This window comes from Primulina tabacum, chromosome 4, assembly GCF_025594145.1.
Source record: "Primulina tabacum isolate GXHZ01 chromosome 4, ASM2559414v2, whole genome shotgun sequence".
Classification (NCBI taxonomy): Eukaryota; Viridiplantae; Streptophyta; class Magnoliopsida; order Lamiales; family Gesneriaceae; genus Primulina; species Primulina tabacum.
This window is the reverse complement of record NC_134553.1, coordinates 44,886,676-44,899,809: the sequence shown is the minus strand read 5'-3', so window position 1 is coordinate 44,899,809 and position 13,134 is coordinate 44,886,676. Positions and strand designations below refer to the sequence as shown.

Genomic DNA, 13,134 nt, shown 5'->3' with positions numbered 1-13,134 from the left:
ATTTTCAAAGAAATAAAAAATATCAAAATATGATGAAAAAGATGGGACTTAACTTAAATCTTCACCTTGATAAATAAAATTAGTCTCAACATCCTTTTATTTTTTTGTGATGCTTGATAGAGTTCAACAAGGTGTTTTGGCGTACGACGAGTATGATGTCAATGCTCTTTTATTCCACATCTATATCACTAATTTTTTTTATTTTCTCGACTTATTAATTTTACCATTTTCGCCTTTCTTCTCTTAGTCATTATCCCACTTTTGGAATTTGTATTATTTTGATTTCTTTGATTATAGTCACGAGGTTTTCCACGCTCACGGTCATATAGATGAAAATGCCCTTGACAGTGCTCACGACCACGTCCACGACCATGACCATATTCAGTCTTATTTTGTTTCCCCTTTTCATCATCCATTGACATATCACTTCAGGGAAAAGCTTGACACCAGTAGGACAAATTTCATGATTTTGCATCAATAATTCATTATTTTGCTCGGCCACAAGCAAACATAAAATCAATTCAAAATATTTTTTGAAATATCTCTCTCTATACTGCTGCGACAGGAGCACATTAGAGGCTTGAAAAGTGAAGCATGTTTTTTTTTTCCCAATAAACCATCATCCATTATTTTTTCTCCGCACAAGTTCAAATGTGAACTGATGCGAAATAATGATGAATTATATTCACTTACAGATTTAAAGTCTTAAAGCACAACTGCGTCCATTCATAAAGTGCTTTTCGGAGAATCACAGTATTTTGATGGCTACATATCTTTCTTTCAAATTTTGTCAAAGATCAACTGGATCTTTTGTCGTCAAATATTCATTTTTCAAACCATCATGAATATGGTGACGAAGGAATATTGTATCCTTCGCACGCTTTTGCGGTGATTCACTAATTTTCTCATTGGTATTTTCAATGTCCATAACATCTAGATGTATTTCACCATCTAGTATCCAAGAGATATAATTGTTGTCAGATATATCAAGAGGAACAAATTCAAAATTTGAGATATTTGATATGATCAGACCTATATAAAACAATCTATATTAACAATCATATAATATTATCAATAAAAATTTAAACATAATTACAATATTTCATATCACATTGCATTCATAAAATAATAAGCAAATATGCCATAATCAAAATTAAAAGATTGGAGAGTTAAACTTGGATGACGTGCATATGTGAAATCTCGATCATCATGCATACTTGAATTATAATATATTGTGAGTGAGTATCTTGTGAGACGGTCTCACGAATCTTTATTTGTAAGACGAGTCAACCCTACCGATATTCACAATAAAAAGTAATACTCTTAGCATAAAAAATAATACTTTTTCATGGATGACTCAAATAAGATATCTGTCTCACAAAATACGACCTATGAAACCGTCTCACACAATTTTTTGCCATATATTAATATGCATATGCCACATTTGAATGAGAAATGAAACGTTCGGAAAATGATGAATATTTTGTTTCTATTTCAAAGATTAAGAAAAGTAGTGCATATGAATTAAACAAAATAAATATACATCGAATTAGATACAAGAAATTTGAAATTCGGTGATGGTGGGGAAGTAACATTTTCAATATAAAAAAAAAGAGTGAGATTGTACTGATAATGTGTGATAAAATAAATTTAAAAAACTAATTAAAGAATGATGTTGAACAAGTAAATTTAATATATTCAAAAATTTATATGAATGATTTATTTATAGGTTCAAGAAATACTCGAAAAGCATATTAAACAATTTTATGCTAAAAAGTTTCATTTCATTATTTTATCACCAAAAAAATAAAAATATATAAATTATTGTTTTTTTTCCAAATAAAATCAACATGATTTAAAGTAATTAACTTTTGACTCAAACTTTGTTGATTTGATGATACGTTTTTAATCTGACTAGACAAGTAATATAATACTCGAAAAATTAATTAAGTTATATAATACTCGTTTATTTATATTAATTATATTAATTTATTCTAGATATAAAAATATAGAATTAATAAATTAGGACAACTGCAATTTTAGCTACGTATATTAGAGGCTATTTGGGGGATTAACTTTGGTCAAACTTCATTTTTTTCAAAAATGATCATCTTCAGGTTTATTTGAGTGTTTCTAAATACACACGAGAATCTCGTTTTTTTAAAATGTTATACCAAGGCTATCTTCTTAATCACCTCTGTATATTTAATTTTTGCGATTTTAATCATCTATATTATTAAATTAAGTTATATTTCATTATGCTTGTTTTTTTTTTAACAATTTTAATTTTTTCAACATGGCACGAACATGACATTGACAACGTGTCTATGATATGACACGAACAAATATAATGTTGAAATAACACTCTTAAAAAAATAAATAAAATTCTGTTTTCGATATTTTTATAATTTTAATCATTTTTTCACGATATTGATATAATATGACACGTCACTCTGAAAACAAAAAAACAAAAATTTAGAAAAATTGAAAGATATAAATTGAGAAATATAATCCACCGAATTTACCACGAGAAGTTGGAAAACTGGTTGGCAGGAAATTGTGGTGAAGTCAATGGGAAGAAATGGTTATTGGTTAAATTAATATATAGAGAAACCGGCGAGGAAAATAGATAGTCGGAGGCTTTAGAAAGATTGGAAGGGGCGACGACGAACGATCTGCAAGATGTACGGCTACGCAGGCGTGAGCAGCGGCGACAGCGGAATGAAGGGCGGCGGCGTCGACCTGGAATCCGGCGAGATGCTGTATCCTGGCATCGGGTATGGGGAGAATCAGCTGCGATGGGGATTCGTACGCAAAGTCTACGGTATCTTGGCCGCGCAGATCGTCCTCACCACTGCCGTATCCGCCGTCACTGTTTTATACTTGCCAATTAATGATCTTCTCCGTGGCAGTTCCGCCTTATTGCTTTTTCTCCTCTTCACCCCCTTCGTCTGTAAGCATTTTTTCGACAATAGTATATGAGCAGCTAATTGCCGAGTCAATTTTTTTCTCTGAATATTTTTGGTAGCTTCTCTTTATGATGGTACATACACAAACGTAGACACGTAAGTTTGTGTTAAGCATTTAGAATGAATTGTGTATTGCACCCCAGGTTTCATGCTATGTGTTATCTGTATTTCAGAACATAGGATATTGACTTGGTTGTTTAAAAAAAAAAATTCAGGACATACTGGCATATCATTGGAACAAAAAATCTGGTATTGGTGTATTGATTAAACATATGATGCAGTTTTGTTGTTTTGAGGTCAATGCGCTTCGAAGATCTGTAATGAGATTTTTTTGAAACTACAGACAGACAAGATCGTGTTCTGTTTCTTGTTTTTAAGGTTTTGATTAATTTTTCAATGAATAAAAATGAAGGATGGATGATTAATCAATGCAACGACAGGAATGAGAAACGAAATTACCGGTTTTCCAGATCCTGACAACTCAGTTTTACTAGTTCCTTGCATACATGAAGCATGGCTTTAACCTGTTTTTTCTTTGCGTTATTATATTTATTATAATTAATTCAAATCTTGGATAGTGTTGTGGCCCTTGTTTGTGTATCAACAAAAGCACCCATTGAACTTCATATTCCTTGGACTTTTCACTGCTTCCTTGAGTATCACAGTTGGTGTTAGCTGTGCCAATACCGAAGGTTAGTAGTTATTGAACATAAGTTTCAAGTCAAACTTTGCTGGATGTTTGCTTATCTTGCTGTATCACCTTGTATCTAACTCTATTACAATCAAAGAGCTGTGTTTCTATCCTTAATCTTGCTATGGTGGATATTTGTTTATATTGCATCTTACAATGCCTCGATCTCTATTTCAATTCACAGGAAGAATAGTGCTTGAAGCCTTAATCTTGACATCAGCAGTAGTTTCAGCTCTGACTGGATACACTTTCTGGGCTTCAAAGAAGGGCAAGGACTTCAGCTTTATGGGACCAATCTTGTTTACTAGCCTTTTCGTCTTGGTTTTGACTGGTTTCATTCAGGTCGGTCTCTCCCTCCCTCCCTTAGCCATTTCTTATGTTGGTTAATCTGTTGCATCTTATTATCTGATGAACGATATCTTGCATTTGGGACGCAGATGTTCTTCCCATTTGGATCAACTTCCGTTGCCATCTACAGTGCAATGGGTGCCATAATTTTCTCAGGATATATAGTTTACGATACTGACAATTTGATCAAACGCTTCACATATGATGAATATATCTGGGCATCTGTCACCCTTTATCTGGACGTCCTCAACTTGTTCCTTACCATTCTGCGGATGCTAAGGCAGGGAGACAACTGAGGCTACAAGCCTACAACACATTATTTCGTGCTAGTGCTTTGTTTGTAAATCATTTATGTTGTGTTAATGTACCCGACTAGTGTGAGAGATTTCCATGGAAGTTGTATATCTCCCTTTGCTTGTTGATTGTTATGCTACTCTAGCAGAGTGCTAGCTATAACCGAATCAAATGTCATGAACGCAAGAAGTGAAATTTACTAAATAAAGAGTTCACTGATTTGTATGTTAATTACATTCATGTGTAATGTATAGCATGAGTTATAATTGTAAGAATTGCACAAATTAAACTTTACTTCCTGGAAACCTTCTTGTTAGAAGGTTCATTTACTAAAGGCATCTCCAACTCTGCACTAAAATGGCGAGATGCTCCAATGGGAGGTGCGCTATCTTCAAAATAGCACACCTCCCATTGTGGCGCAGAGGGAACCCCTGCGCCAAATTGGCACAGGGAAGTTTTTTTTTTTTTTTCTAATTTTTTTTTTGTTTTTTTAATTATAAATATTTAAGAATTAAAAATATTATTTATCTAATAATATGATATTATTATTATATTAATTTCATAATGAGATATATTTAAATAATATTTTTTTTATTTTAATAATTAGATATTTAATAATAATAATTAAAATATTTAATTATATAAATTTATAAATATATTTTTAAATAATTTTATAATTAAACATCTAACACACAAATTTATTGAATAATATTTAAACATTCAAGTACACAGTTAAAATAAAAATACAAATTCGAATTCAGATAATTTAAATGTAAATATAATAAAGGATAAACAAACTAAATCATCAATAATTATAAAATGAAATTATAATTATATCACTAAATTTAAAAATTATACATTTAATAATTAATATTAACATTAATTATAATTATATTGTTAAATTTATTAATAAATAGTAAACAAATGAATATTCTAGGAATATACTTTTTAGTGTAAGATTTGAAGTAAATGAGTTGGAGATGAATGTTATATTTGGTGCAGAAACTGCACTATTATTGTGCAGAAACTGCACCAAAATAGATTTGTGGGTTGGAGATGACCTAATACATGTTGGGCACAGTTTGGTGCAGACTCGTTATCCATGTTTTTATCAAGGGTTTCTACAATTATTTGAATTAAAGATAATTATATTATTTTAAATGACATAAATCATATATTATCTAATGTAAAAAAACCAAATGGTACCTTTATTTATACTTGTTGGAGTTGTTATCTAAGTTGCTATTTTGTTGGCCTTGACTATATGCAAAAGGTTCAACCTGTCTAACACGCATTTATAATGACCAAAAAAAAAAAGGGAAAATCAATACTTTAGCACTGTTTGATGTGAAAAGTAAAACATTGATTATTTCAACATTTTTATTTAATTCAACTTCTGACTCGAGTTACATAACCTTTTGTTATCTATATAATTTGATATCTCCATATTATACATTATTTATTATTTCATCTAAGAACCAAATGATGCGTAGTGATAAATCTAGAAGCAAGTCAACAACAGCTAATATTGACTATCACCTTTAAGCAGAAGTTGAAACTCTAAAACACCAACGTTGGGGGTAATTGAAGCTATTATAAAAAATAAAATAAAAAATCATTGATTTCATAAATACCTCTTAACAAAATTTGGCACTCTCTCACCCACTTCATGTATCAACGTAAATCACAAAACACATGGGAAAAATCCAAGACCTATTTTAGGTGGACGCAGTATCAAGAAAAAGAGTTAGTTACAGGTAATCCAACTTGTAGAGATCACAGCACAACATATTTATTTACAGGGTAGACAGCCTTATTCCAAATTTTCAATCAGAAAAGAAGCTACAAAAGTAAGAAAAGGCTATAAAAAGATTGCTTCGTGGCTGTTTGCTGAACAGTTTATATAACTCGAGTTCTCACACGATGGGTTACCATTATCTCGACCAAGTTGTTTGTAAGTTCTCTAGTGCACAATCACTCACTTCAATTTAGAAATAGGCGAGGCTTAACCTGGATACATAAAGGTCTGGAAAAATTAAAAAAATACTGATATCACGTAAGGATGATCAACGTAGTTACATAGTGGTGTAAGTGCACCTATGATTCAAGTTTTGCAAGCCGAGACACTCTCTCTATTTCCTTAATTATTAGTTCCTTTTCCTCTTCAAATTGGTCATCTTCGGCACCTGCAATAACACCAACACATTTAGCAGGCAAATGATGTAGAGATGATTGTTAACATGGAGGTGATTTATCTGTTTACAACAGAATCTGACTTAAATCTCTGTACATGGTCTTGATTTGTGGCAGTTATTCAACAAGTTCAAACTTTTGACTGATTTGTGTGTACCTTTGCCAACAGAGAGATTGCGGAGCAGCTCTAGCAACCTTTCATGGTTCTTTGCAAGGATAACTTTAATATCGCGTGGTTTGTTTGGGTTAGCTACAAAAACCTGCAGATGGAATAAGAAGATTAAAAAAAAAATTCACTGAACCAAATGAGATTATTGTATATGTACAGAGGTTTTTCCAGGTTAGATACAAAAACCGGAAAAGACTCTCATTGAAATATCTTTTTCCAAGAATCTCGACCAAGACAGATGAATTTTGTCAGAGCACCAAGTATTAAACTAATTTAAGTCCGCTGAACGAATTTGAGTTTTGTTAGATTTCCCACATTGGTTGGATTGAGTATAGACTTGAACAATCATCCCCTCTTTAGGTAGTTTTTAGTATTGATTTAGGTCCAAATCTCAAACTTCACATGGTATTAGAGCTCAAGCCCACCATTATATGTTGACTTCACGCTCCAAATGTTCATTCCTCTGCACGAGGGTGTGTTAGATGTCCTACATCAGTTGAATTAAGCCCTTGAGAATTGTATACAAATATTTGGACAATCCTCTCACCTTGAGCTTTTTAGGTTGAATTAGGTCTAAGTCTCAATCTTAACAAGTCTCAATCCAGATGCTTTAAATTTAAGGGATCCCAAAGGCAGAATTTCCAAAGAAAACTAAGTACTTGAGAAAATTGCGAGTGAGAAAATATAATGTGCTTATTACCTTGAAAATATGAAAGGCAGATATTTGGATGTTTTTGCTTGAATCCTGTACAGAAATTCAGTCGAAGAATATTAGATAATGGCTCTTTTCCAAATAACATCTGTCTCTAAGCTTAGGGCACGTAATCAAAAAATGATTTTAATAATCACCAGCTTGGGGTGTTATAAATCGGTAAGGAATTTTCAAGTATCATACCTAGAATTTTTAATAGGAGGACCATATACTCTATAGGCTTTGTAAGGTTGTAAATGATTGTGAAGAACTAGAAGCTGAACAAACACACACCCTTCAAAAATATTTTTTTCCTTTCTAGATTATATGTAACCAGGGGTAAAAATGAATCAAGTTCAGCCTGTGACCTTTTTGAACTGGATCAAATATTATTTGATCTGTGTTCGCAATTATTGAATTCTATATCAAATTTGAGTCGATATTATTTTCTTTGAGAGCTCGTTGGCTTGGAAATATTTATTAAATAGCTTATAAATACATTTAAAATCAGTTGAGCTCAAAAATTCAAGCTGCGCATGGAAATTGTGTTTACCAAAATTCGATAATTAAGTTTGAATTCAACAGAAGGGTTAATACTCACCCTACTCGATTAGCACCCCTATTTACGGCTAAACAACTTAAGTTAATTGTAACAATTCAAAGTTAACTGTCAGAACGCTTGAAATATCCCTTGATGGTCAGAGGTATCTGATGATTTATGTCTGCTCACTATCCAGAAATATTTCAAATAATAATTATAATACTCTCTCTCACCATCCCAAGTATATAAACTTTTTGTTTTATACAGATTAAGAAAATCATAGGAAAAACAAAGTTTTACAAACTAACTTGCTATTTTATCCTTATTTATCTCACTAAAGAAATGGTTGCACGTCTTTCCAAGACTTAATTAATAGAGATATGTTAGTAAAAAACAAGAAAAATGATACTACATGTAGAAACTGGACAATATAGTTTGGACAACCAAAAAAAGAATGCAGCTTATATATTTGGGACGAAGAGAGTAATATTACCGGCACATGTACTTGAGGGTAAAGTCATGCCAAAAGTAGTGAGGCAGGTAACCATATTCCGCAGAGCAAATAGCATAGTTTCTTTATGCAACTATAATTCTTAATCATTTTCCATATAATTTTACAAAATCCTACAACCATTTGGCATCAGGAAGGATATGAAGTACCTTCAACAATGTCATCATGACTTTTAAGTGGCGAACCTCAGCAATGTAACTCTTCATTATTTGAGAATTTGGAGATTCCAGAAGAAAATCGGACAGAAGCTAAAGTCCATTACAATTACGATGTCAATACAAATAACAGCCAGAAGAAGAAACGCGAGATGATATAAGCACTGACCTTCAAAGACTGCCTTCTTGTCACATAGTTAGCCGATGTCAATAGCTTTTCATATTGCTCAAAAAACTGATGATACAAATTTCATTACATTAAGATGCATAAAAAATAGGTATAAAAATACAAGTGCACGCAATACATGATTTTGAGTATAACATAATATAGGACAAATGAAACTTTTTCAACCTTGAAGGGAATTCAATAACAAAATTCTTCGCACATTACTCCAAAAGAAATAAGGAAAGAGACGACAAAACCTCGTTGTAGTGAGTAGTCAGGTATTCAGAAACTGCAGATGCATGTTTAGTGAGCAGATCCTGGCAAATTTATCTATATATTCAGTATTGTAAATGATAGAATAAAAATAGTTTAATGATGAAGTATGTCCGGAAAATATTTAGAAAGATGTGACCTTGAAGGTAGAAAATGCATCAGATGTAACATCAAAATTGGGTAGCTCGACAAATTTGAAGAACAACTCAAAGCTGGGAGACTCCAATATGTATCTGAAACAAGATTTATGGATTTTTGTTGTTGTGAAAAGCTCTGCAATATAAAACAGGCCTTGCATACTTGCTTTTTTCACTTCTTGAGAAACATTAAATTGGGAGCAGCTTTTAGGACATAAAGAAAACAGTAAAAGTACACATATGTTACTTTGCAAGAGTTGGGAACTTGATACATTCCCTCAGCATATTCCCACAGTTCAGAGCAATTTCCTTGTTGTCATAGCTGTTATCCAAACCAACTAGGTAGGTCTCATTAGTCAAAACATCATTATTGAATAACACGATTACGTAAACTTCGTCTACGAAATCAAGATACTCATAAAAGGGCTATTAAAAGACAAGTTGAAGAGTTGTTTTCTAAATATCGAGGATCTCACCAAACAACGAGGAAGTCGAGCAGTTCTAAATGGTTCTCCATGTATTGTACACAGCAAAATGTGGAATCAACCTTTTGTTTAAGCAATATAGACCAACAGTGGACTAAAATTTTCCTGGTCTGAGATGTCAAAAAATTTGTCAAGTATGGAAACATAAAATATATAAAATACATGTAAAACCTTTTATTAGGTTGTTCATTATTGCTTTAATTACAAATACATGTAAAACCCTTTATTAGGTTGTTCACTATTGCTTTAATTACTTACTTCCCATCCCAGAATTGGTAACTTGTGAAACAGAAGAGAAATAACATCTTCATCACAGATTTCAAGTGTGAGTTGAAGAATTTGATCTGCAACTGGTTCGATTTCTCCATCTCCTGACAACATAGTTTTCATTGCCGTCATGTTCTTCTCAACTTCCTCCAAAGCCTAGAGCAAATTGAAAATAGAAACACGAAAATAACAACTAATCCCGTACATCAAACAGCAGACCCACGGAAACAACAAAACTCTATGTAGAATCGCTATACGAAATACCCAGATCTAGATATGCATAGGATATACAGAAATAAAATGATATACTGATTGTTTTCTATTTTCATTCACTTCTGCATTCTAGATTCATCCATTTGATAATTTACTCACCAGTAAAATATTTCCAGCACCACTTTTCCTAAGCTAAGACCCACTCAAAGCCAACAATAAATCAATTCCTCATCACAATGTCTGACACAACAAACTAAGATATATGCATGAAATGTTGTTAATGTTCCATTCATTAGCTATTTTCCTTCCTTAGTTTCAGTTTGGCGTCACTTCTTTATCGTGCAAAGAAGATCAAAGACAACTTCCATTCAATCTAGACCTCACCTAGACAAGTTGATCATATAAATTAAATTCAAGCCCTATTGTTAATTTTTTTCGATAGAAAATTAGAACTTGATAATATCAGTATTAAATAAGTAAATTTGATTGGTTTGACAATGTACGCGACAAAGGTTTAATCAAGTCATGTCCAATTGAACCGGTCATAGCTCCAATGGACCGTTGGTTCTAGAACCGGCATCGGTTTTGGAACCGTGGTCAAATCAATATCTATCACCAATATAGAAGGAGAATTAAAACCAACCCTAACAACGAATCACGTGCTTATTAACTATTGGTCAAGCTCAAACTTAGATATCTGTTTATTGAGCCCGTAAACCACCGAGACACCATCGTTATCAGTCCTAACGCCTTCGACAGGGAAAAAGAACAATAGAAGTTCAAACATTTCCAATTACTTTTCCAAAACATATTCGCTTCATGCAAAACTACTGGGAGCATGCAACACTCAACTACAATAAATTTGCAAAGACAGGTCTTTTGTCTCTGTCAATCAAGAAAACGAATTTCACATCAATAATTTCGCATCACAACACTATACACTCCCTCTAAACAAACCACAATTTTTTTATACAATCAAACAGTTCAATTATTCCACCGCAATCCAGAAAAACGACCACAAAGATTTGACCTTTTCCAGGGCTTTGACCTCTGCTACAGTTTTGGAGTCGAGTGCCACTAAACTATCCTTGATCGCCTTTGCCAACTCCTGAGGGGTTTTAGGCCTCGATTGCTTGAAAAATGAGAATGACATTTGCCTTCAGCTTAAAATCACGGACTTTATCGATGATTGATAACTGGGATTTGATTGAAATTCTATCGATCGGTTCAAATTCTCCTGTAATTTTTGTGGGATATTGGGAACAAGGACTCGTTGCATTTGGGTTTTTGATTGATTCGATTGAATGCTGCAGTGGTGCGGATTCCGCGTGTTCTGCATAATAGCGCGAAATGCTGCCTGAATTCAGTCTAAACTCTAAAATCGCATTTTTAATTTCAGCTGTAATTGATTTCATTTATTTAACTATTTTAATTTAATAAAAGTGCTCATTTATTTTTTATTTGATTCATTATATAAAAAGTTAAGAACTATCTTTAGATGGGACAATTACATTTTCTGATGTTCTTGGCATATTAAAGACAATTCCTATTTAGTTTATATACATACTTGCAATGCACGGAATATTAAAATTAATAATTATGAAGATTTAAATAATTACTTAAAATTATTGATCTGATAAAAATATTTAATAATTATATAAATAAAATATAACAATCATGACGTCAAATTAAGTTATTTGTCATTGTATTTGATATACTGATTGAGTATCATTATTACTAAGAAAAAAATAGAAAAAACTATTTAAAAATCGTATATTATTTATCTATAAAAATTTTAAATAATAAATAAATATTTTTTTAAAAAAATCATTCATTATATAAAAATTTTGATTATAAATTTTAATTATATTTTGAACATTTTAAAAATATTTATACTAAAGTTCTAATTAAATAATAATAATATCGATATATGGACATTCAATATATTAAAAATTCACAATGATATTATTCACGAAAAAATTGAAAAATATAATATTATATAGAATTTTTATAGTTTATTTAATAGTTTAGAGAGTATGAAAACTAAATATATAAAAGTAACATAAAACTCAAAACTATAACATCAATGCAAAAATTTAATTTAAGTGAGTATTATTTACACCCCACTTTTTTTAAAATTAGTTTCATATTTCTTTATTTACTTTAAAATACCTAATATGTCGTCAAATGATTTTTTAAAATATTGATATGAACATACTATATCTTTTAGACATTTTTCTTTTATTAAATATAAGAAACTATTAAAACTAATTCACAAAAACTCTTATGAGACAGTTTCATGAGTCAATTTATGATACAGATCTTCTGTCCGACTCGACTCATGAAAAAAATATTATTTTGTATCAAAATTATTATTTTTTACTCTAGATATGGACCGAGTCGACTCGTCCCATTAATATATATCTGTGAGAGCGTCTCATGGGAGACTTACTCAAACTAATTTAAGTAAATTTATTTTTTTCTATCTTAAGTAATTTTTCATAAATATATTAATAAACATTTTAACTAGACTATTGATTTCTAACATTTTTTTTAAGTATCTTCACATTATTATAATGTTGTTTGTATTTTTTTCTTCAAAAATATATTGTGACGAATTTTAAGAAAGTTTCTTTCTTTTAAAATAACTATATTTATTTTTATTTTTATTTTTGATATTTATTTATTTAATTTAATGAATTACAAACATAATTGTAAATACTTGTATAGTTCATAATATCGTGTGTGTCATTGTATATTTATATTTCTCAAATAAATTTATCTTTAGTCAAATAATAAATATGTGTACTTATATCTTTTAATGTAAATTATTAATTTAATTACATATATAAATATATTAATATATTTTTGTTTAATAGTGCTTCAAAATGAATACATTTTAAAATATATGAAAAATAATGAGGGATATTATTATTTTTTAAAAATAAATTAATTGATAATATTGAAAATTGAAATATTATTAAATATAACACTAATTCATATTTATTTAATTTTTTAGCACTACTTTTTT

The 13,134-nt window shown here is 30.8% G+C and overlaps 2 protein-coding genes and 1 long non-coding RNA gene across 3 annotated transcripts; 1 reads left to right on the top strand and 2 right to left on the bottom strand.

The window, feature by feature from the left end:
* Positions 1-2,550: 2,550 nt before the first annotated feature.
* On the top strand, positions 2,551-4,533 carry LOC142543396 (BI1-like protein). Its single transcript, XM_075650635.1, has 4 exons — positions 2,551-2,953; positions 3,548-3,661; positions 3,845-4,002; positions 4,098-4,533. The coding sequence occupies exons 1-4, from the start codon at positions 2,683-2,685 to the stop codon at positions 4,302-4,304; spliced, it is 750 nt and encodes a 249-aa protein (XP_075506750.1). The 5' UTR covers positions 2,551-2,682; the 3' UTR covers positions 4,305-4,533.
* On the bottom strand, positions 4,095-5,412 carry LOC142543397 (uncharacterized). Its single transcript, XR_012819734.1, has 2 exons — positions 5,364-5,412; positions 4,095-4,631 (listed from the first exon to the last, which is right to left on the bottom strand). It is a non-coding gene; the product is annotated as an uncharacterized LOC142543397 (long non-coding RNA).
* Positions 5,413-5,998: 586 nt separating this feature from the next.
* LOC142543395 (uncharacterized) lies at positions 5,999-11,465 on the bottom strand. Its single transcript, XM_075650634.1, has 11 exons — positions 11,134-11,465; positions 9,882-10,046; positions 9,615-9,733; positions 9,386-9,460; positions 9,141-9,234; positions 8,986-9,045; positions 8,732-8,797; positions 8,557-8,655; positions 7,365-7,409; positions 6,653-6,755; positions 5,999-6,488 (listed from the first exon to the last, which is right to left on the bottom strand). Exons 1-11 carry the CDS (start codon positions 11,254-11,256, stop codon positions 6,400-6,402), a joined length of 1,038 nt encoding a protein of 345 aa, XP_075506749.1. The 5' UTR covers positions 11,257-11,465; the 3' UTR covers positions 5,999-6,399.
* Positions 11,466-13,134: the final 1,669 nt, after the last annotated feature.